General features: G+C 39.9%; 1 protein-coding gene across 2 annotated transcripts; it reads left to right on the forward strand.

Moving 5' to 3' along the window:
* The first annotated feature begins 1051 nt into the window (after positions 1–1051).
* On the forward strand, positions 1052–24816 carry LOC124139024 (pre-mRNA-splicing regulator WTAP-like). Of its 2 annotated transcripts, none has more exons than XM_046505994.2 (8): positions 1052–1221; positions 1579–1616; positions 2252–2307; positions 4076–4140; positions 5748–5872; positions 6842–7020; positions 16490–16644; positions 18047–24816. In XM_046505994.2, the coding sequence occupies exons 2-8, from the start codon at positions 1590–1592 to the stop codon at positions 18859–18861; spliced, it is 1422 nt and encodes a 473-aa protein (XP_046361950.1). In that variant the 5' UTR covers positions 1052–1221; positions 1579–1589; the 3' UTR covers positions 18862–24816. The 2 variants fall into 2 exon arrangements, with proteins under 2 accessions (XP_046361950.1, XP_046361949.1); XM_046505993.2 differs by having other exon boundaries at positions 1052–1215.
* Positions 24817–25189: the final 373 nt, after the last annotated feature.

Below are 25189 nucleotides of genomic sequence, written 5' to 3' on the forward strand. Positions count from 1 at the left end.
GTACAAGTCAAAAAAGGGAAAAGCTTTGTCTACATGTCTACCATAAAAGTTGTTAAAAGCTTCACTGAGACGATGAATGTTGTAATCTTGATGAAACAACTTCTGTGCAAGAGTTGTTTGGTGCTCTTTGAAATCTTGGTAGTTTGTACATGTTTAACACCGTACTCAACAAAATTCCAGCTTAATGGCGGGGTCCTGTAGTGGATGATTTTACGCCGCTTTTCGCAATACTCCAGCAATATCACGGCGGGGGACACCGGGAATGGGCTTCACACATTGTACCCATAGGAATCAAACCCGGGTCTTAGACATGATGAGCGAACGCTTTAGCGACTATTCTACCCCATCGCCCCAGTCTGTAAATAATCGTTTCTGGGACAGACAATCCAATGATTGACGTCATGAGCATCGATCTACCGATCAACCAAGTCAGCGAGCCTGACTACCCAATCCATTAAGTCCCTTATTATTGTGTTTGTGTGTGTGTGTGTGGCCCGGGGGGGGGGGGGGTCACTCATTGTGTTATAAAAATGACAAAACTATTCCAAGTACCTTCTTCTCCACAGCCATATCATTAGCCATTGCTGTCAAACCAAACATTCGTCATAAAAAATTAAACATATACAAAATTACGCGCATTATCATCAAAGTGACTTAGTCTTATCTAAGGGAACAAGTTTGTTCTTATGCCACTGACAAAAATCCCTGTAAGATCATATTAGTTCGAATAAAGACATAAAAAAATCAAGGAATCGCGCAGATCGTATCCTTATTTTAACATGCATACATTGACGGGTCGTTCCGTTAAGGTTTAACATTTTGTAAATCATCTCAAGAAGCCCCACTGACTTTTTGCATCCCCTTGATGCGCAGTGGCCGTTTTCTCGTTGATAACTAGTTGTTGGTATACTAGCATTTCGCTTAGGCTTTCTTGCCTTCAGTCAAATGTTTTGAAAAGGAAAATTACAACAAGTTGGGTCTTATGTCTAAATTTGTTTAAACAATTGTGCAAATCTGTATTTCACTTGTTTTCAAGATTTATAAACACCGTGACATTTCGGAGCTCATTTGCATAGCACATGGCGGCGTCCTTGGGTTTGTGGGAGGTCCGTCCTGCACCCATTCAATGTTTATATTTACAATTGAAGAACGAATGCTAAACGAATCTGTTGATATTTTTAGTTTTCGTAGCAGGCCCAGAAGTAGAATAATCAGGTAAAGGTAACGGTTACTTTCAAATGCATTTATAATTTCAAAATTCTTTCCAGGAAGTTGGAATGTCCGCCATGTTTGTGTCGACTTACAGCATCCATGTTCGCATTAACGCTTTAAAGACATCCCCGCCTTGTCAATACACTCTAGCTGTTGATAATTATGTTATTGTAACTAAATGTTAGTATAATGCGTAATGGCATCTCAAAGAAATAATGAATTAAAGTGTGTTTACCAATGTTTATTGAAATTGATTGTTCAAGGGCAGATAACTCTAAGTTGGCTACCTGTCCATACATTCTTGATTTCAAACTGTTTTGAACCAAAATTGAAAAACTTGGCAACGATAAATGTTTGTCATTCCAGAAGCCAGCAGTATGTCTGATGAGCCAATGCCAAAGAGGGTAAGACAAAGATATTTTCTGTCAATATTATTTGTGAGGGCTATTTTGCAGCACCTGAGGCAAAAGCCTGTCCTAGAGGACCATGTTGCACAAAGCAATCTTTGCTATGTCAAAACGAGTGTATAGTAATAATTTAGTGTGGAGAATTTCGACAGTCGAAGGACTCCTGTAACTTTGTGGATAATATTCCTGGTCAGAATGTTTTGTGTACAGTGTTTATGTTAACATAGACACAGTCATAATGATGTGTTTTCAAGCTCATGATAATGCATGTGTTCCTCCCATTTATATTGGACAATAAATCATTAGGTAGGGGGTTGCAAATTGTCACCTTAAAAAACATATTCAAGCTATTGAATTTGTCACTCGTTTGTTCAACTTTATATGTAGTGTGATTGACCTTTAGTAAATGGTCTCACTAAGGATAGATATAGTCTAAGAAGACATGTTAGAATAACTTTAATAATAAGAATTTTTTTTATTTTTTTTTTCATATTTTGTAAATTGTATGTTTGAACCTTACTTAAAGTGAAACTGGATAGTAATGAATCAACTTCAGCTTAAGGAGTTTTTTTGGTTTGTTGTGTGTCCATTTACTTTGGATCAGATGGTAAACTTGTGTGATTTCATTTCAGATCCGCATCGATACAGAGGAGCTCAGCTCTCTTCCTAAAGAAGACCTCATAGACAAGTATGTCTTATTCAGCTCAACTAAGTTAATCTATCACTTCGATTTGAACTGAGTAAAGATGTATTTAACATGCATCAGTCTGTGCCAAACCTTTTGAGTCAGACTAGCTCAAACTTTGATAAAAGCAACATTTTCTGTAGATTTAAATGTTATCTATAGACTATTACTTATGAGCTTACTAGACCAAACAGAATTTTATTGGACTCAAGCTTGCGACTAGTAGCTAAGGCAGCCGGCTGAGGGTTAGCAGGACGCAAACTGTTGCATTGTACAAATATTGAGAAAGGACACAACTGATATCCACTGTGAATCCCATATAAAGTAAGGGATGCTAGATTAAGTGGATAACGTGTTACGGTTAGGTTCAGTGGCCTAACCTGTTAGGAATATGAGAACTATTACTCATTGATATTTACCATCTCTGTTTTGTTGCGGGGGCACGGGTGGCCCAGTCGTCTAAGGCGCAGCGATTCGCTGTGCAGAGTTGCGTCCCTTGGACACGCCAGAAACCTATGATTGTGGGTTCGAATCCCGGTTCGCCCCGATTATGTTTCTAGGTTTGTCAGCACCATACCCGTGCTCGTGGGTTTCACCAAAGTGGTAACTGTCTGAGACCTGCATCACTTCGGGCTTTCCTCCCACATTAAGCTGACACGCCGCGATATAACTGGAATATTGTTAAAAGCGGCGTTAAACACAACTCACTCACTCTGTTTTGTTGCAGCCTTACATCCCTGTACTAAGTATGAGTTAAGCATTACTTGTACCATGTTGTATTGGGTTTGTTTTTTGTAGTTATGTTTGAAATTTGTCACAACAAATCAAGGTTAAAATAAGATTTACTCATCTCTCAAACACAAATCCCTGGTTGGCTTCCCAAGAGTGATGAGGGATAGGTTACATTACTTTAACAAGCAAGACACATGAACTCTGCTGCAGTGATTGATACACAAAGGCAGCACCTCTTGCTTTTTGTAGCTTAGACATGTGTATAGCTTTTGTGAACTTATGGGACATGTGACCTGGTGACACACTTTAAGCAGCCCACGAACCGATGCAAACTGTAAACAGTATTTAAAACAAAGGTCTACTCATTGGTTTAAAATGCTCAAGAGATTGGCGCCAAAGGGAGTAAAAATATATTGAAAATGCTCAGAAACTGTCGGTGCCCAATGAGAATGATAACATGTGAGTATATTCTTAGTGGCACAAAAAGTTATCTGGATCCCTTCCATCTAGATTAAAAAACAATGTGCGTCACTTTGCTTTTCTTCTTAATGCAGGGTCCCCATGGGGATTCCTGGTTCGAATTGGTCCCCAGTTGGACCTATGCTGGTTGTAAGATTTGAGTTGGTTGTAAGAGATGAGGTGGTCAGGCTCGGTGACTTGGTTGATGGTGTCTCATCATTGTTGCTCACAATATCAATCTCTGTATTATCTTGTCCAGTCTTGAATTTTTTATATTGCCAGGCTGTTGTCAAATAGCTGGGATATTGCTGAGTGTGGCATTAAACAAAAAACATACACACGCATATTGCAAGGAATGAGCTGTATAGAAATTTGGATTGTCACAGTCCAATCTACAGAGCATATGTTGCTTTTTACAATAACGAGTAGCTGGTTCCTGTTTTATTTGAACAGTGCCACCATTACGAAATTGTAATACTGATATTCCATCTTGTAGTATGCGTGTTAATCCAACTAACATTTTTGTTCCGATAAGAAATCAGAGTTCAGACTGACTGTATGTTATTATTAAATGTTTCAGACTTCGTGAACAGGAATATTATGTTCGATACTTAGAGAAGTCACGGCCTCGGTCAGCAAATGGAGGTAGGTGTATTGATGATGGTATTCTTCCAACTAGTCCACAGCCCAATGTGTCCAGTTGTGCCTATCAAAACAGATAGATTTATGGACGAAGCAAATAGTCCCATGTCTTTATTGAGTGTCCGTCTGGAGAGCAGAAAGCTGCCGGTTCAATCTGCAGCCACATCATGCCAGAAGAAAATGTTTTCTTCAAAAGATGGTATTTGTTGTTACCCGGCATGGCACTCAACAGTTAGGTGAGTGTGAGTGAGTTGAGTTTAACGCCGCTTTTAACAATATTGAAGTTATATCATGGCGTGTCAGCTTAACAAATGCTTAATGTGGGAGGAAAGCCCGAAGCGATGCAAGTCTCAGACGTTTACCACTTGGTGAAACCCACGAGCACGGGTATCGTGCTGACAAACCTAGAAACCTAATCGCTGCGAACCCGATTCGAACAAACAATCATAGGTTACTGGCGTACCCAAGGGATGCAACCCTGCATAGGGAATCGTGGCACCTTAGACGACTGGGCCACCTGTGCCCCCTCCACATTTAGGGATAAAACAAGGATCTGTCAGCTCGGTATACTGTATATAAGTTTGGTATCCATATTAAACAGCGGCATGGTATCTCAGTGGGCTAACCCTTTACAACCAGCATGAATTAGGCCTGTCACAAGCAGCCACACACTCATGCATGCATGTTGCTATATAAGCGCAATAATCTTGAACCCCATTTTACCTCAACTTACCTTTTATCTTGTCTCTGAACTACCATAATTGTGCCCATGTCTAACATTTGGAAATGTAAGAACTCTTCCATTTGGGCAACACCCAAGCGAGGATTACGGGTTAGAATTGGTGACAACCTATGATTGTTGTATGAGGCGCTTAAGTGGACCGAATGATTGGATGGTGATTTGGTTGATGGCATGCGACAATGCTCATAATATCAATCGATGGTTTGTCTTTTCCTGGTTGGATTATTTACAGGATTGTATCATATAGTTGGAACCCCGTGAAGATCTGGGTTGGAATAGGTCTTCAGCAACCCAAGCTTGCCGTAAGAGGCGACTAACGGGATCGGGTGGTCGTACTCACTGACTTGGTTGTGCATGTCATTGTATCCAAATTGCATGGATCGATGCTGATGATGTCAATCACAGGATTGTCTGGTCCAGACTCGATTATTTACAGACTGCTGTCGACCCGTGAAGATCTGGAGTAGAATAGGTCTTCAGCAACCCATGCTTGCAGTAAAAGCTGACTATGCTTGTCGTAAAAGGCGACTAATGGGATCGGGAGGTCCGGCTCGAAGCATGTCATCTATCCATATTGTGTGGATCGATGCTCATGATATCAATCATTGGATTGTCTGGTCCAGACTCAATTATAGCTGGATAATTGCTGAGTGCGACGTTAAACAACAAGCATGTTAATTATTTCCCACAAGACACACCCCTTCAAATATCTTGCTCTGTATTATTTTATGACCAATATAGTGTTTGCATGAATTTAAAAAATGTCAGCTAGAGAAGAAGAATGATTTCACACACTAAAATAACTTAACAATAGTAATGTGTCCTGAATGTTGGTGATTGTAAGAATAATTGCATGCAACCATTTCAGGTGAAGATGACGATGGCCGTAGCTCAGAAGAAAAATTAAAGCAGCAAAATATGGAAGCTGCAAGACGAGAAAATACTTTGGTGCTTCGTCTAACAAATAAGGAACAGGAGCTACAAGACTGTTTGGTAATTCTTGTTTACACCGGCTTGTTAAAAGTACAGATAATAGAAATCAGAAGAGTTACGTCCCTTTGACTTTGGTGGGAAGTTCATGGAATTCGACATGATTGTTGATAAGTGCCATAATGAATATTAGTCCCTCGGATTTCTGATAATTTTTTTATTAGTATTTGTAAAATAATAGATAGGTACGTATAAAAGTAATCAGTGTTTAGATTTTAAAATAAGACATTTTAGTTGTGGACGTTTCTTGATCCTCAGCAAGTTGATTCTACATAAGTGTTTTTGTAATTTAAGCAAGATAGATAATTAGTTGCTAGTAAGGTCAACTGTTCTTGATGAGATAATCATTACCTTATGTTTATTCCTTCTTATTACAAAAGATTAAAATGGATGAGGTTTTCAAGGGATAAGTAATTCATTTGTGGTCAGCCATTTTCTGTACTTTTTAAATTTTGTAAAAAAATGTGAAACTATCATTCCACTATGATGGTTGTTACTTAGTACCTATGATTTGTGAAGAAATTCAAATTGAATAAAATAAGAATTTGCTCCCTGCCGTCTCAACATAGAGTATGGCTGGGAATTAATCCAAGAAAAGAAAAGAAAAAAATTGATGTAATTATGCCACTCAACTTTTGCTGAAAAGTACATCTTTGACCAAAGATGACTATTTTGGTCCTTTGCAAATGTTGAGTAGTATATAAAAAAATGCTTTTCTTGTACGAGGCGGCTTGAGACTTGTTTTACAGGCAGCTTCATATGGCTTGAATATTGCTGAGTGCTGCATTAAGCAATAAACAGACGTTATTCATAAATCAAATTGTTTTCTTCAGCACCTACAATTTTAGTTTAGAGTAGCATTTAAGCTTTTTCTTATTGTTATAAATTTTCAAATCTTGCATAAAGAAATTGTCATTGTCTAAAATTTTGATATAAGGCACAAGATCTGTTGAAATTGTGTTTCTTTTCCAGAACCAGATCTCGGAGATGAAGCAAGCGCAGACACAGAGCACAGCCCAGCTTCGATCCATGCTTCTAGATCCAGCTCTGAATCTTGTGTTCCAGAGGATGGCAAAAGAAGTCGATGAGTCCAAAGAAAAACTGAAGCAAACACAAAATGAACTGAGCGCTTGGAAGTTCACGCCAGACAGGTGTATATCAAACTCTCTCGTAACCTTTATAGACATGTTTCCGGTAAGATAGCCGGTCCGACTTGACCAGTAAGACACTGACATTTCACACCAGCTGATAGCTCCAGGCAGTTGTTAGGCTGTCATCGCCTATCGTCTGTCATCGGCAGTCGTTGCGAGGACGATGGGCAACAGCCCTGGCTCCGACGCGAAGCCTCTCGCCCATCCGTCAATACGCCCATCCTTTGTCAGTCACAACATTGGACAAGTGGTCAGGCCTCTCGACCAGTTCAACATCCCACTAGGCTGTTAGCACTCCTTGGTTCCGCTTTGGTTGTTGTCATGACTATTTTACTTTGCACCTTCTTTTTGAATTTCCAGTGCTCCAATATCGCGGCGCCAGTACGGTAATATCCTGTAAACGTCCAAAGACTTACGCCAACTGTTGTTTGTAGTTCATGTGGCCAGCAAGGACCTCAAACGTTGCTTATTTGGCTAATAAACTTCTAGGAACATTTCTGATGCTTTAGGTGTAAGTAGACTCCAGGTTAAGATGTCACGGACTGGTTTAGTAACTGACATTTATGCAATGGCCAGCTGATGCATTGCCGGTCAGGAGGTATCCCTGAATAGGGCACATTTGCAGAGACTTTGCTGGGTCAGTCATATGAATGACTCGGCTACGGGGTCTTGGAAGAGGAAGGAGTGAGAAGGTGCTCTTTCATAGCATTTTTTTTATTTGCATGTCTGGCTTCTGTTTCAGGGCATAATGTTTAATAATAACGATGTGCATATTTATGATGCGCCAAAGCCACAACCTAATGCTTGCTCAAAGCGCTACATTTTGAACGTGATACACATATGAGTGTGTTGGTGAAGTTTGCAAGACCAGTGTCTCTTGTCGTTTTACTTTTACGTGACACTGAAATTATGGCAAGATGCTCTGTGTCAGACAGGAAGTATCTTGAAATTAAACAATAAAGATCGTTATGATGTGTTGTCAGGTATCGATTGTCAGTTCTTCACGGGTATGTACACACTGTAGTCCTCCATCACCTGTGAACACAGTGGGTCGATATGTGGTGGCATGTCAACGTTTAGTCAGCTGATGAAGTAGCATGAGCCCTGAACTTTGTGCAAACACTACCATTGCCTGACATTGAGCAGTGTGTGGAGGAGACACCACACGACATGACACGTTGCATATGATCACCCTTCTAAATTCATCCTGGCCCACTAGCCCAAGACAACTAAATTGTGCTGAGGACAAGTGAAAATACAATGATGGTGCTCTATTATCTTCTAGCTTTTGAGAGCTATGATTTTGAACCATTTCTCTGTGCTTCAGTTTTCCTATGAATTGGAACAATAATACTGATAGAAAATGTAAGCATAGCAAAAATATTTATCTTGTTCAAGCAGGACTAGTGAAATATGGTTTTCACAAGCCCTCTGGACTTGTTCTAAAGAAAACAAATTTCTAAGGCTGCATCATGTCAAGGGAGGGAATCATTGCCGATTGTGTGATGTAACAGGTGCGACCATTGGGCTCTCACTTAAACCAAGCCAAAGCGACCTTATGTATTCATGAGTGATGAACAGACTTGTGTATACAGACCCTTGAAGTAATGACCACCTCAGGTATTTGGTACCATTTTTTTACTTTTATTTGTTTACTTAAAATACTAGTTAAACATTTAAATATACGAATAAGACAAATTGGGGTTTTCGGGTTTGTGCCCATGTTTTAGGTCTGAGTGAAGCATGCATGTTAGCATTTTAGTAACATATGTAACAGTAAATACATGTACATGTTACAGTAGAATTAGCTTAATCTTAAGGACACTTTTTCGTGAGTTAAGGAAATAATTTGGCGCAGAATAGGGACAATAGATTCCATGAGAAAAGGGAATAATTTGTCAAAGAAGAACGTCAGTTTTGGTCAAACTTTACAAGGCAAGTCTTCAACAGTAGAACAAGGAATTAGAGGAAGGGAAAGTATTGGCCTGATCTAGATTTGAAGGCTGTTTACTAATTGTGGTAGGTTTGTAATATTTGGAAAACAGGTAAGATGTGATGAAGTGAGCAAGACAGTTGAGAGTCTGGACACACGTCACTTAATAAATGTTTCAATATGACTAAACTGTTGAAGTGTGTTTGGAAACAATAGAGAGTACTCTGAAGGAAGAGTACTGGTAAACTGAGGATGAAATCAAGGTGTGTTGTTTGACTGCATGACAATTGGAACTTCTTGGCAAATATGACAAAAGATGACAGTTTATGGACAATTTTGAGATGTTAAACAACACTGATGTTGAGTTGCTGATGCAGCAGTGATGTCCATGTCTCCAGCAGTGCCAGGGTAACCATGGTAACACATGAACAGCTTGACTGGTGAGCAGGAAATGTTGTTCTGACCCTGGCAGGTCAAAGGTGAGGAGCCAAATGGGGTCATGTTTAGTTTTCCAACAAAGTTTGGCTTTTCATTGAGCTGTGTTTAGTGTTTAGCGTTTAGTATATTGGCTGTTGTCTTTTTGAAACAGATGTGAAGTTTGTATATAATTTGTTCAACAGTTTGCTTTTCTTGATGATAGATTGTTTTTTAGATACTGTATATACAAAGTGTGACAAGGAATAGAGAAAAATATTGAATGTTTTTTAGATATATACAAAGTGTGACAAGGAATAGAGAAAAGTATTGAATTGGTAAGACTGAGATTTGATTAAGACAGGAAGTCTTGATTCAGGTTAATCTCTCTCAAATAAGAGGGGGCACTGGTGGCCCAGTCTAAGGTGGCGCAATTCGCTGTGCAGAGTTGCGTCCTTAAGGCACGCCAGAAACATACGATTGTGGGTTCGAATTCCTGCTCATCCCGATTGTTTCGAGGTATGTTTCAGCAACATATTCGTGCTCGTGTGTTCAACCAAAGTGGTAAACGTTAAGACATGCATCAATATGGGCTACCTACATTATGCATTGCTGACACCATGATTTTACTGGAATACTATTAAAAGCAGCATTACAACCAACTCACTCCCTCTTTCAAATAAGATCTTTGCTCAGATTTAATAATCCTCTCCATCTGGATCTGACAAACCCTCCATAGAAGGTCATATCAGATGAGCAAACTTTGACCACCATAACAAAATGAAGTATTCATGGGTTTTGAGCCATCAGAGTTGAAAATTTAAGATGATTCACGCTCGTTATATTCTTCATGTGGTCATCAGTCTATTGTCATGTCAGTTCCTTAGTAAATTTCATGACCACCTCTGTCCCTGATTTGTCTGAACAAAAGACACAACACAAATGTTCCCATGATAGATACCCGCGAAGATCCGGAGTAGAATAGGTCTTCAGCAACCCATGCTTGCCATAAAAGGCGACTATGCTTGTCGTAACAGGCGACTAACGGGATCGGGTGGTCAGGCTCGCTGACTTGGTTGATGCATGCATGTCATTGATCCCAATTGCGTGGATCGATGCTCATGGATATTAATCACTGGATTGTCTGGTCCAGACTCGATTATATACAGACTGCTGTCATAAAGCTGGAATATTGCTGAGTGCAGTGTTAAACAACAAACCAACCAATCCCATGATAGAACACTGTTTTGGGTGTCGATCGGGCCTACCAAAGAAAAACAGCTCAGAGCCACACAAATTACAAACAAGACACAACCTCCATAAAGTGTGCATCGTAATGATTAAAACCTGCCAAAGTTTCAATGGAGATCACTGCAAACTGAGTTTGTGCGCAGTTTCTTGCGGTCTGCATTATTTTCTATGTTTGGTTCTATTTAAAATGTGGCAGGTTATAATCATTACAATGCAAACTCTATGGAGGTTGTGTCTTGTTTGTAATTTGTGTGGCTATTTCTATTTAAAGTGTGCACATATACGATAGTTTGGTTGCTCTCTGCTGGTGTTCTTTGGTAGGCCAGTAGATGACATTGGGTTCAAACAACAGATTGTAAGGTATCTGCTCCATGCAGTGTTCTTTATCATTCTCCATTTGGAACTGCCCGTTTACATGCAGAATGCTGCTCTGAATGCTATGCTTGCTTGTATCAAGACATTTCAAGACACTCACCTGATGTGCCTGATGCCACCTCTTATCGATGATGTAGAGGGGTATTGAATCTGAGTAGATGATCCGATTTTAAAGACCTGAATACAAACTAAACCTTTTTATCCTGAACGTTATTCCAAAGAACCATTAGCTCTGACATTGTTTCCTTTCATATTTTTGCAATAACTTTTTGTTTTCTGTACGTTACATCTATTGACATGATGACAGCTATTGACAGCTAAAGTGAGTGAGTTAAAATTCAACATCGCATCGGTATTATTTTAGCCATATTGTAAATAGCAGGTAAAGGTCAGACTAGTACTGTCATATTTTATGAATGGAATGTGAACAAATTGTCTATTTCCCAGAGATCAGAAGGTCAACACCCATCTTACATCAGTTGGGGGTCCAGGTCGTCTAAGATGATGCAATTTTCTGCGAAAATGCAGAGTTACGTCCCTTAGACTTGGTAGCGACCTGTGAATGTGGGTTCAAATCTCTGTTGTCCTTGATTGTTTTTAGGTTGTTGGCACCATATCTGTTCCTGTGGGTGTTACCAAAGTCAGTTCTTGTGGGTGTTACTAAATTGGTAAACGTCTTTTCAATTGGGATTTTACTCAAAATTCTAGCTTACATTTAGTGATATAACTGAAATACTGCTCAAAGTGGTGTTAAACCAAACTGAATCACTCACTCATAAGTAAACTGATACATTGAAAAATGTAGCCCAAGATGTCAAAATTCATTTTATGCCTGAGAACCAATTGTGTTAAGGATAGATATTATAGGAGTAGAAATGCCCAAAGGATGAGATTCTGTGATACTTGTTGATGGGAGTTTGGCATCAGCTTGTATCAAGATTGTAGTTTTTAAACTGGTTAAATGCTAGAAAAAATGAAAAATGGGGAAAAAATAAACTAAATATGCACTCTTTATATTTTTTGGGCCTCTGCCTTCAAACCAACATATTCACCACGATAGCATTGTGCATACAGTGATTTTTACTGTAAGACTGACATGACCAGTTTCATAAATACTAAACACATGACAACATTTAAGATTTTGATTATTTTGTGGCACAAACATTTTTCTGAACGTGTGTAATGAGAGTTTGATGTTTTGAATTCGCAGTCAGTAGTGCATGCTTAATTATTCAGTGAATTATATATCCATTTTAGATACACTGGACCCAATTGTCACCATAGCTTTGCTTCTGATGTGTCATGAGGCACTGGTGGCCTAGTCATCTTATGTGCTGCAATTCGCTGTACAGAGTTGCATCCCTTGGGCATGCCATTAACCTATGATCATGGGCTTGAATCCTGGTTAACCCTGATTATGTTTCTAGGTTTGTCAGCACCATACCCGTGCTCATGGGTTTCACCAAAGTGGTAAACGTCTGAGACCTGCATCACTTCGAGCTTTCCTCCATAATTAAGCTGACACGACATGAAATGACTGGAATACTGTTAAAAGTGGTGGGGGCTCTATGAGATGACTGATTACGTTATCTTGCCCTTGGTGCCCTTGTACTAAACAAACTTGGCACTACGACTCTCGTAAGTCTATGTTAAGGTATGGGAGTTACGATCACCTTAGCGCTAAGATCGCTTTGTACAACGGCACCCAGGTCGTATGGATCACTGATGCTTTCTTTCCTTGGGTCACATGCACAGAACAATCTTCGTGTTACGACTATCGTAAGTCTTTGTTTGAACGTTGGAGTTACAATCATCGTAGCGCCAGGATTGCTTTGTGTAAGTGGAGTCTGGTTTCGTTCCACACAGCAATCTTGGCACTAGGACTAGCGTTAAAGTGCGGTAGTTACGATCAGCTTAGGGCTACAATCACTTGTGGAACAGGGCCAGGACTGTTTGTTGGATTATTTACCATGGCCGGAATATAGGGTTATGGTATTGAACAGTGTTCACTCACTCATATTCTTTTGAATAAAATGTTTAATGTATCACTACAGATTTAAGGTTATCTTGATTTTGCTCATGCTTGTTCTGTAGTGGTAAGGTATCCGAATTCGACCCTGTAAGCTATTGTAGTGAAGTGTATATTAGTCTGTATAATATATGGTGGATGCTGAGACCTTCGGTTCATGGAAGAAGAGGCTTGTAACAGCAAAAGATGAGGAAGAGAAGGAGGAAGAGGAGAAGAAGAAACACTTCAGCTTGTTGAATCTCCACAATGTGAATCAGTGTGTGGAAAATGTGTATTAGCTGGAATGGAGCAGTTGATCACAGCTCTTTGTCTTCCTATAAGACTTTTCAGCGTGGTAGAAACTGTGATTACCTAATGAACAGGTTCTTAGAGGATTTGAAGCGTGGACAAGCTGGATTTAGTAGTTTGGCATTTTAGACGATGTTTTACTGGAAAAGCTTTAAACCATGCACGATTTAATCCTTAAGGTTCCTTTGTTAGACAAATTGATGATTGGGTGGTTTTGATGTGTAATTGTCAGTATTCATTATGTGCTGTTATTACTCCAAAGAGAGGGTGCACGGGTGGCCCAGTCGTCTAAGGCGCCGCGATTCGCTGTGCAGAGTTGCGTCCCTTGGGCACGCCAGAAACCTGTTTGTGGGTTCTTATCCCGGTTGGCCCCGTTTATGTTTCTAGGTCTGTCAGCACCATACCCGTGCTCGTGGGTTTCACCGAAGTGGTAAACGTCTGAGACCTGCATCACTTTGGGCTTTCCTCCTACATTAAGCTAACACGCCGTGATATAACTCGAATACTGTTAAAGGCGGCGTTAAACCCAACCCACTCACTCACCTCTCCAAAGAGAAAAAAACCAAGTCATCTGCTGTTTTAATGGTAATGGTCACACTGTATAGCTTATGAAGTATACTACTCAACTTTGGGAAACTGTGATGTTCTGCTACAAAACATCACAGTTGCTACAGGAACTGTTTTTATGTTCATTTTGATTTAAAATAAAGCTATAAAAAATAGTTGTTTTGGTGAATTTGAATACTGTTAAAAGCATCTCAATACAATTTTCACCATCAAAATTCAGTCCCCATGTGGAGATTCACAAAAATATTCCTGTCAAAAGAGTGGTATACGCTATGAGTGGTATGCTAATTTCTCAAGTTGTTCGAATTGAGGCATAATTGTCACTGTCCATTTTGTATTTGGTCTAGTTGTTTGAGTTTTTGTAAACCAATGCTAAGTGGTGTTGTTGCTCATTGAACAGAGTCTGGTGAGCTTATGTCTTTTGTTGATCATTAAGCCATGCCTGGTTATTTTTAAACATTTTTGTTTGTTGGGTTAAAAAATGCTAGAAATAGCCACTCCCTTCCACTTCCTCTCCCTTCCACATCCACTCCTTTCCACATCCACTCCCTTCCACATCCACTCCCTTCCACATCCACTCCCTTCAACATCCACTCCCTTCTCGATGCCTGTCCCTGCTTACCTTCAGAAAAAGAGGATCAGAAGGTCACATTGGGTTACCTGATTGAGTGGGCAGGGCACCCAGATTGGATCATTATTCACACTATGAACCAATGGGTGACCATTCAATTTGTTAGTTTGTCTATTTTAGCTTTTATTTACATCCGTGATATTGCTGGAATTCCGCTGAATGCAGCTTAAAAGAACATTAAGTCTTTCATTTCTCTTCCGATATTACACCCCAGTGAATTCTGTTACATGCTAAGCAAACATTGTAAAAGATGACAATGAAACTACCAACGTTGTTAATGTCACACCTTGTAAGCAGAGGACACAGCCCTGTAATCCCTGAGGTGGTTGGTTGGTGGGTGGGTGGATTGATTAGAATATGGGTTCTTTTGGGGTAGAACTAGTCCCCAGTAACCTTGGTCTTTAGATTTAGTGGATGGAGTGGTGAGGCTTTGTGACTTGGCTGATTGTATGACACTGTGCCATGTTGGATCAGTCAGTGCTCATGCTATCAGTCACTGGTTTGCTTTGTCCAGACTTATTTCTTTACAGACAGCAGTGATGTAGCTGGGATATTGCTGACTTCATCGTTTCACAACTCTCGCTCATGCAATCACGCTCTCCCTCTCCTAAGAAAAAACGTGCTGGTTTTTTTTTTCAAAGGGGTGAAATCCAAAAAAATTGATTGTAATTCTTGTGGGAAACTGAATTAGAGAGTACCAGTCTCAGTCTCCAGAACACTTTGCAATACCCGAGTATGATAGTCCACTTTCCACCCTTGCCAAACTAAGCTTGAATATATGGAGTTATAATTTGGCTTGACTTCAAGAGTCTATGCATAGTCCAATCAGAGCAGAGCATGTGTACCGCCAAATCGACATCAACATATATTTTCCAAATCTTTTCATGTTTGTAATCAAGGTGCTCGCGTTATTTGATGCGCTTTTGCAAAGTAAGACCCGTTCTTTTACAATGCAGATTTTGATTATCAATCTCATCATCTTGACTGGGCCACCATTTTGTTTGAAGCAAATGCAGGTTATATGAGGGGTGGAATCTGATTGGTCAATAGGAGGGACATAGACGGGACATGACTTGTAATGACCACTGGTGGCTCTATGAACGAGCCCAGAAATTCCAGCCTAGTTCGGCAAGGGTGGAAACTGGACTTTTACTGATGCAGAGGTTAGAACAGATGTCAAGAGACTAGAGGCAACGGATGGCCTAGAGTACCATTTGCTGGGCAGAGTTGCATCCCTTACCTCCATGGATCCACTGATCATTTGTTTTTTATGATTTGGACAGATTATGATCCCTGGTTTGTAAGTACCCATGCTCCTGGCTTTCACCAAAGTGTTTGACGTGTTTTGCTTTGGTCCTCCTGACAATAAGCTGTCATGCTGTGATATTAATGAAATACTGTTCACAGCAGCGTTACAACCCAGCTCCCTTGCTAAGAGAGAGAAACTTTCATGTCTTGGCTGTAGCTGATGCCAGGAGATATGCTAGTTTTCATTTTTCATAAGTTTACTGAAAGGCTTTACTGAATATGCAATCACATCCTTGGAAAAGTCCTTGCAACTCATCATTTGTCAACTGTCCTGTGCATTGTCATATTTGCCACCCCAAATTGCATGCAGTCTCAACACGCCAGAGATTTCAGATTGACCGATTTTCTGTCATTGAATCAGGTTACAAATGATTCATACTCAAAAGAAACAACACACATTGCTCAGGTTGTCAAAGGCAGTAGGACATTATTATCATCAATTTACGGATAATTCTTCAAAAGTTATCGGCCAGTGAGGATTGATAGCAAATTTGGCTGTTAATCTCCACCATTCGTACTTCAGAGACCATCTCCAAGGTTTGTATGAACAAGAGACGGAGAAGACTCAAATGTCGGAATTATTAAAACTTGTTTTAGACAATTGTCATGATATTGTGAACCCGAGTCTTGCGCCTTCTTGTCGCCATGACAACCTAATATGTTGCTGTTGCAGTCAAACAGGCAAGCGACTTATGGCCAGGTGTCGCATGTTGCTACAGGAAAATGAGGGGTTAGGCAAGATGATAGCCTCAGGAAGGACCGCCAAGTTAGAGGGGGAAATAGCACTACAGAAAACTCTAGTTACAGAAATGAAGAAAAATCAAGAAGGTATGTCAAGATTGCGACTGAAGTTAGTTCCGGTTTTGTTAACTGCCGTTGTAAATTATGTTGCTATTGTTTCATTTTGTTTTAGAACAAGGGGGCACAGGTGGCCGTTATAAATTATGTTGCTATTGTTTCATTTTGTTTTAGAACAAGGGGGCACAGGTGGCCCAGTCGTCTAAGGCGCCGCGATTCGCTGTGCAGAGTTGCGTCCCTTGGGTACGCCAGAAACCTATGATTGTGGGTTTGAATCCCGGTTCGCCCCGATTATGTTTCTAGGTTTGTCAGCACCATACCCGTGTTCGTGGGTTTCACCGAAGTGGTAAACGTCTGAGACCTGCATCACTTCGGGCTTTCCTCCCACATTAAGCTGACACGCCGTGATATAACTGGAATACTGTAAAAAGCGGCGTTAAACCCAACTCACTCACTCACTCACTGTTTTAGAACAAGAAATAATCTTTAAACTACAGCCCATGGATCCAAATTAAATATAAGTACACGAGAGTCTTCTAAGAAATAGATGTTTTTAGTTACCTTGCCTCCCAAAAATTATGATGGGGTAAATAAGAACATGATCACAGTTACTTTTGGCTATAGTTTATTGGGCACAGATGGACAAGGGGCTGGCATGGCGATTTGCTCTATGAAAGTTATTCTCATAGTCTTGCCAGAGCCGAATGATCATGGGTTCAAATTTTCCATTCGGCCTTATCATGATTCCTTGTTTGTTCAGGAACATGCTACCCATGAAGATCTGTTTTCGTTTAAACGGGTATCTAACTGGATCGGGTGATCAGGCTTGCTGACTTTGTTAATGCATGTCATTGTATCCCAATTGTGTGGATCGATGCTAATGATATCAATCACTGTTGATTATTTACCGATTGCCGTCATATAGCTGGAATATTGCTGAGTGTGGCATTAAACGACAGACCAACGAACAACAGCACTATGCCTATGCCCGTGCTTGTGGATTTTACCAAAGTGGTAAACATCTAGAACCTGCATGACTTCTGGCTTTGCTCCCACATCAATCTGATATAACATGCCCAGATATAACTGAAAAAATGTTTAAAATGCATTTAATCCATCTCACTCGCACTAAATGGCATATATAATTTGAGTACTATTTGAAATCCCCCTGTGAAGAGCCTGGTTACAATCAGTCGGGAACTTGTACTGGTTGTAAGAGGCAACTAATAGGGTCGGGTCTTCGCGCTTGCAGACTTTGTTATCGCATGTCATCGAATCCCAATTGCGTAGATGGATGCTCATGATGGAGTCTCTGTGTTGTCTGGTCCACACTCAATTATTTAAAGACTGTTGTCATATAGCTGGAATATTGCAGAGCCAACAGTTTGTAAGAGCTGATTTTGATAACATTGATGTCCGTTTATTCCCCCAGAGTTGGACGAGTTTGTGGGAGACCTCGAGGAAGATGTGGAGGGCATGCAGAGTTTGATATATGAACTACAGACACAGCTAAAAGAGACTAAGGAGCAAGCAGCAAAACTACAGACAGAGAATGAGCAGCTGAGGACTATAAGCAGCACACAGCAGCTCAAGGAGCCCCCTCCTCCAGCTGCTAATGGGGGTAAGCAGGTACTTAATCATACACCAGTCAGTCCCAAACCAGAGACTACCCAGCCTGGGGACAATGATCCCAGCCCTGCTAAACAAGAGACTACAGATGTAACTGAGGTAAGGTCTCAGTCTCCATCATTAGGCAAAGACCTGACCAATCACACATGTCCAGAGAGTTCCCACGATGAAGTGGAGGCCATGGACACAGACTCTGCACAGATCAACTGTAGTGACAGTGTGGGTGGTAAGGACACCGTGGAGGACGAGGAAGAAGAGGAGGAGATGGGCTGTGATTCTGGGGAGGCAAAATGGGCCAGCACTGAAAGAACTACACAAGCTAATAGCCACGGTGTCAATTCTGGTGTTCTGTCAGCAGATAGCACTAGCTGTCCCGACCACACGGACCCTACGTCTAACGAGGCCTGGAGTCCTCCTCCTCCTCCGGTGACGACGACGAACTCCAAGACAGAGGAGGACAATGGTGCTGAAGACTCGTTAAGTTTGCCCGACAAGACGGCAGTGACCTCACATGGCGACAGTGACGCTCCTCTGGTCGCCACGGAGATGAAACCTGTGAGAAATGGTGTGGAGCAAGTGACTCGACTGGAGACGGGGGAGGACGTAGATGAGGTCTAATCACACCGCTCATTCAACAATTCAACAGTCATCTGCTTGTTTACTCTGTATGCGTGCTGCAAACTCGGATCGTCATTGCACGAGAGGTGCTGGTCTCATTGAAGGATTTTTATGGGATTTCAATATTTAGGAATCGAGGAAGCTTCCAAAATGAAGCGCAATTCTTTTCCATTCAGTTTCATATTCAATGGGGTAGCCCAGTGGTTCAAGTGTAAGCTCATCATGCTGAAGGCCCTGGTTCAATTCCTTAGATGTTCAGTATGTGAAGCTCATTTTGAATATCCAGCTGGAATCATTTTCAAAGTGGCAAAAAACCAAGCTAACTCACTCAATCAGTGATGTCTAGTAACATTTGAGACTTCGTAAGTTTAATAGAAGTTAAGTCTTTCAAAGGCAGTGTGTCTGAAAATTCATAGTAAATTTTCTTCCATATCACAGACATGCTGTGAAGATGTGAGATATTGGATTTTCAGTGTACAAATGTTAATTTTACAGTGAAATGGTAACGAGAACAGAAATTATGGAATCGGTATACAGTGGTGAGAATCCTCCGCGGATCCTCAAATTTTAGTACCGGTTACCACAAATTTGTTAAAATCTGATTGCTTCCTCAAAAAAACATCCCGAATTTATGAACCGCGCTCTATTGAAAATAAGTTTCAGCTGAAAAGGAAAATATCCATTCTCATCCTTGGGCATACACTTTTTACATCTAGCTAATCATGCTTCCATTACTCAACATCCAAACATGTGTGAGAATGAAGTCTTCATTATTTTCATCATCTGGTAAATGAACGGTTATCGGACAAACCACCTACACATCCCATTTCATCAAGGTCATTACAACAGACTGAAATCACCCGAGTTTGTAGCATGCAACAGTTGTGTGTTTTGTGTCATCCTCATTCAATATAACAATCCGTCTATGAATTCCAGATATTCAGGAAGACATGAGAATTCATTCTGGTTTTTGTACATTTTGTTTACATTACTCCTCTATATGTTGTTGACTAGAGAAGGCGGGGTGATCACCGAGCAGGAACCGCAGTACACACCTTCCTTTGGGATATATCAGGGGCGTAAGAATCAGGAACTGGCTGTTACCATGGTTATTGTAATGTTTTCTACTGTTGGGATGAGTTTGATAGTAAATAGTTGATTGGTTGAGTACTGTACATTGTTCTTTGGTGACCAAACATCAGTTTAACAAAGCTTGTTAAAGTTTTGTGGCTGAAACATCAATTGGTACTTTCTACATCAGAAGGTCTGCTGTTCCAGTTTGCTCAAAGTTGTTAAAAGAACAATTAACTAACAAGAAACACTGTTTGTGTTTCCCCCTATTGGGGGTAATATGTCCTGAGATTTTATTTAGATGCTTACACAATATATGTTTTAATCAGTTTTCAGTGTTTAGTAGTTGTCATCCCCACATGGGTTGTGTTTTAATGCAATAACGACTTTGATCCTTCTGGTGACTGTAAAGATAAGCTGTTCTGTGAATTTTGCCAAGAGCACATGTAAAACTCACTCGCACACTCTTGTATTAGAGGACTTGCAGGAGCGATGGTCTGCTGGGACTGTAAGTGCCAACATGGGAATGATTTTCCTTTCCTTTTGCCAGAAAACTGAAAAAATACCCTGAGTTTTATGTTTTTTATGCTTAAACAATAGCAAACAAACAGTATTACAAAATCCGAAATCAGGATTTGAACATGGATCCCCAAACCTTAGAAACAAACTTATGATAGCTGAATATATTTAAAGATTATCTCCCTTTACCTGCAGGTTCAATGTTCAAGACATTCAAGGTTACTTTGACAAATAAGTTGTTTTAAGGCGTTCTGGGTCTCAGATATGAAAATATGTCTCCATTAAAAGATGTTAAATTGAAGAAATGATTTTCTGTATTGAAAAGCTATATTTCGAGTTTCAGCAATGTATGTCAGCCAGCAGTGTTCATTCGTCCAGTATTACTAGCGACTGTCAAAATGTTTCTAGTGACAGTCAAACGTCATTGTTGCTGTCAGATATTGAGGACTTGTAGAATATGAACAGTATGAGAGCTGGGGTAAATCTTTTATAATCAGAGGTGTATCAACAGTCTTATGTGTAATGTACATGCATAAAAAGTGTAGTAACTGTTTTTGTCAGTATGACATTCCTTATGAAAACCAGGTTGAAAGCAACTCCTTCTCATATATGTGTTTAATTGTCATCTATACCATCGAAGAATGTGACTGAAGACAGACAAGTCACGCCATCCCGCAGGGAGGCTATTGATTTGACCTACATCAGTGACACAGGCTGAACAAGATGTGATTTATGATGCTGTGGACGTACCCAGTTATCAAGCAACTGATAAGATTAAGTCAACCTCGTATACTTATATACAGGGACTATGAATTGTGGAGTGTATAGTTGTGGGATTGGAGAGGGAAGGGAAGGGGTGGGGTCTTATCACCTAGATGTGTCTGGACGTGCTGTCTTTGCACTTCTAATAGAATAACATTTGGGACAGTCGCATTCCTATCCCGATTTATTGCTGATGTTTTACTATGGGTGTTTCTTATTGGGACTTCTAAACAGGTGTTTGAATGACTTTGAATTTCAGGTGTGTCTCCGGTTTTTTAATTCCATTTGAGCATGGATCCAGATTATGTCGATTTTATCTATTGGTATTGTTTTGCAAAATGGGGTTTAATAAACAAATTATTAGAATATTAAATCTGAAAAAATCACCCTAATTATGAGGTTATAGGTTTGATTAAAATGTAAAATAATTATGTTGAACAGGATGGGTTTGTTTGCCAATATTTCTCTAACACTACATGTAGGAGGGTGGATTTTTGAACATTTCCAGTCTGTCATTGTGCTGTGGGACTTGACAAAGTTGCAGAACTTGTCTCACTACTGCGGTGTGACTGTCACAGGACGTGACGCATGACTGCTTGCCACCTGTGCAGCAAACAGTGTCATCAGCCAGGCTATTACAGCCCAGCGGTCACACTCTGTTGACCACGGGACACTCAGAACAAAAGGACATCCAACACAGGGTTGGCTTCACCCTGGGACACCTGTTGCTTCAGATGGTTTGGGGAGCCAGTTGAAACTGCATGTCACTGTAGGGTTTTTCACTGCTGTGAAAGTAGGTCAGCTGTTTAACATGCCACACATGAATGTGTAGGTTGTATGATTGTCATGTGAAGGTCACGGTGCTTGAAATACGGATTTCAATGAGACCTGTTCCTGCTTTGTAGATGGTACTAAATCAAGGTGTGACTTGACATTCAAGAGCCATGTGATTCAGTACGTATGTGTACAGCAGCGAGGTGACTTTCACAGGGAGATGGTAGAATAATGGCTCACTTTGTTAGATAAACATGCCAGGCCTGAATATGCAGTGATGTGTCGGCCCTAATGCGAGAAGGCTATGGTCTCGGTGAGATGTTTGACTTACAAGCCTTGTTCATGGTTCAGGAGGTATTCATGTCACTATTCTAGTTCTCCCTACCTTGCAATTTTCCTGGATCATTTGTCGCTATATAAGTGCAATAATCTTGGATGCGACGTTAAACCCCATTTCACCTCACCTCCTGGATCATTTATCTCAAAAGTTTTGAAATAATTTTCATTGATGGTGAATGAAAGTGTAGAAACCTTTAACTGGAATGTTGACAGTTATGTCTGCTTCTCTTGAATTTGACTGTTGATTTTCAAATTAGATTAAAAGTAATAATATTGAGAGCTGGTGATAGGACAGATGCATAAAAACACACACACAGCAGAGTCGGAATACTCTCTTTATTTCAAGTAAACATTAGGATCCGTGTCACTGAAAAATCCCTTGTTTCACAAACATTTGCTGGATAACTGCCCAACAAATTTTAAGAATTTCTATACTACACCCCACCGAATATTAATCGTAGTAATGTCTGTTTATTCATTCTGTTAAAGTTGGACAAAGTAAACAACAAACTTTTAAAATTTTCATATGGCCACTCAGACCATTGATATTACTGGACCTGGTTGATGTTTACTAGTATTTGTCCAGTGGACCAGTGTATTTGTCAAACAGGGTTGAATTTTAAGGGCGACATGGAATGCAATATCATAAAAATCAGCCATGCATTCTGTTAGCACATTGTAGTTCACTGTCTGAATAGCAAGCAGTTTGATAAAAACAAGTAGCATTTCTGAAAAGCGAACAATTCGACACAGAACCAATTAGCATTTCAGGACAACAATGTCTGCAGATCCACTTGCTGCTCAGATAAATTGGCTGCACCTTTGTACGTGGATGTCAGTACAACATCCATGCATGTGGGTGTTGACAGAGGAGCATGAGTAATGGTGGCTTGACAAGGAGGTGCTACACAGAAACAGACACAAACTACCTGCTCCATATTCACGCCTCACGGGACCTGTCGCCCACGGTTACAGCACTTCATCATGGGAGGATGGAGTGCACAGTCCCGATAGGGTTACCACACAGGGTCAAATGTACCATGTTTATGTGTAAACAGTCGGCCTGTTCAGACCATGGTCACAGTAAGGTGACTGGTTTAGTTTTTATGTTTTTCATTTTTTATTACAATGCTTGTACATGTAATGATGTTAGAGGAATATTTGCAGATAGGTAATTTTTAATAAGATGATTTTGAAAACAAAATGAGAAATTGTGTGGGAGATATGTACTGAAAAGACTTTAATTGATAGTACTACATGGTAGAATCTCATTTCCATTCTAGAACTAGAAGTTCAAGGTTTTCCCACGCTTGAAAAGAACTAAAACTGGCAGTCTGGACTTGAAATAGCTTTTAATTCAAATCTGCCTTGAAAAGGCCTTTACGCATTATTAAATTCGATCAAATCCTACTTGAATATTGCTTTTCATGCAATGAGATGTTAAAATCTATGTGGGGTTTTCTATTTATTCTTTCAACAATTTGTGTCCAGTTTAGAATTTGCTTTTAGCTGTAATTAGAGGAATTGAGATTTTAATTTCTCAAGTGTTCAGAATATATTTGTGTTAGAAAACCTGACTATTTCATCATGTGGTTTGTTTGTTACAATTCGCTCTGAAATCACTGAATGATTTGAGCCAGATATGTTTCATGAGTTTGGAGAACCATGAAATCAGTTGTAAAAATCAAATTGTGAATGAGACGTGATAGTTAATTTGAAATATGTTGTCAGTATTATATTTCAAACAAACGTTTTGAAAGATCTGTAAATATTTGAAAGTAATTAAATGCCAGTTATGTTCATGTACCCGGGAAAATATGTACATCACTAACTCACACAAAGCCTGTCCAGTACCTTGCAAGTGAAAATGTGCTCCCTTTGAGATCCTATGTACCTCCTAGGGTTAGCAGAAATATACTGTGATATAAGAGTTGTTGCTTCGTAGGTCTTGTAGTTTCAGAGGTGATGTCAAAAACTGGACAGAGAACATGCTGTGACACAAAATCTTTTTTAAGTCAAGTCAAAGTCATGTGAGCTAAAAAATGAATTTTAAACAAACTGATCAGGCATACTCACTTTGTATTCAAAATGTACAATTAAAAGCAGATGTCTTCCATAAAAAAAAGTTTCATTCCGATAGGTATCTACAACTTGCAGATGTAACCAACCAACAACTGTTCAATTACCTTCACAGCAATACAGTTATCACATTGTGAACTGCCTTTTCCCTTGAGTTCATAGAGTAGTTATCAGCAGATGTAATAATACCCCTTTTGGTAGTGTGGAACGCACTGTCAGTATTGAAACAATATGGGTAGGTAGGGAAGGGTATCAGTATCGGGGTGCATTTTCGTTGGGGTTGGGGTAGCATTGGGGTCAGGTGACAGGTAGCATATTACCTGTGCAGGTGTCTGCTCGGTGATGTTTTAAATCTCATCTTGTTGTATGTCTCCTGTTCGCTCGTGTGGAATAAAATCATGTATAAAACAAGGTGTCTTTGTATTTTGTTTGTTTCTGTGGGAATTTTGTTCAAACTGTCTGTTTTGCCATGAAATGTTCGGGACAGTATGACATAGATATTAATGTAAGAAACAGCCTGTTATGATAAACCAACCTACTTCTTTCATAGGGGCAGAATGATGTAAGACTGTTTGTGCTGTGGTTATTATTATCAACATCTCCAGTGGAACAGGGGTGTCTTTGTTGTGTATATTGAAGAAAGCTATTCAAGCCATATTTTGATCTTATTTGCCTTTTGGTAGAGTATAATGACAGGATATTACTTTCACTCTTAAAAGCATAGCAAAAGCTAGCTATATTTCATGAATAATTCATCCTCCTCAATTTTTCACCTTAAATTGAG

The sequence above is a fragment of the Haliotis rufescens genome, unplaced genomic scaffold, assembly GCF_023055435.1.
Source record: "Haliotis rufescens isolate VD_foot unplaced genomic scaffold, xgHalRufe1.0.p SCAF_49, whole genome shotgun sequence".
In the NCBI taxonomy this organism is placed as follows: Eukaryota; Metazoa; Mollusca; class Gastropoda; order Lepetellida; family Haliotidae; genus Haliotis; species Haliotis rufescens.

Excerpts from the sequence above, each read along its gene's own strand:
- LOC124139024 (XM_046505994.2), top strand. The coding sequence starts at position 1,590 with ATGTCTGATGAGCCAATGCCAAAGAGG. Across the intron at positions 4,141-5,747 it reads GCCTCGGTCAGCAAATGGAG|GTGAAGATGACGATGGCCGT; the intron begins GTAGGTGTATTG and ends CAACCATTTCAG. Across the intron at positions 16,645-18,046 it reads AATGAAGAAAAATCAAGAAG|AGTTGGACGAGTTTGTGGGA; the intron begins GTATGTCAAGAT and ends TTATTCCCCCAG.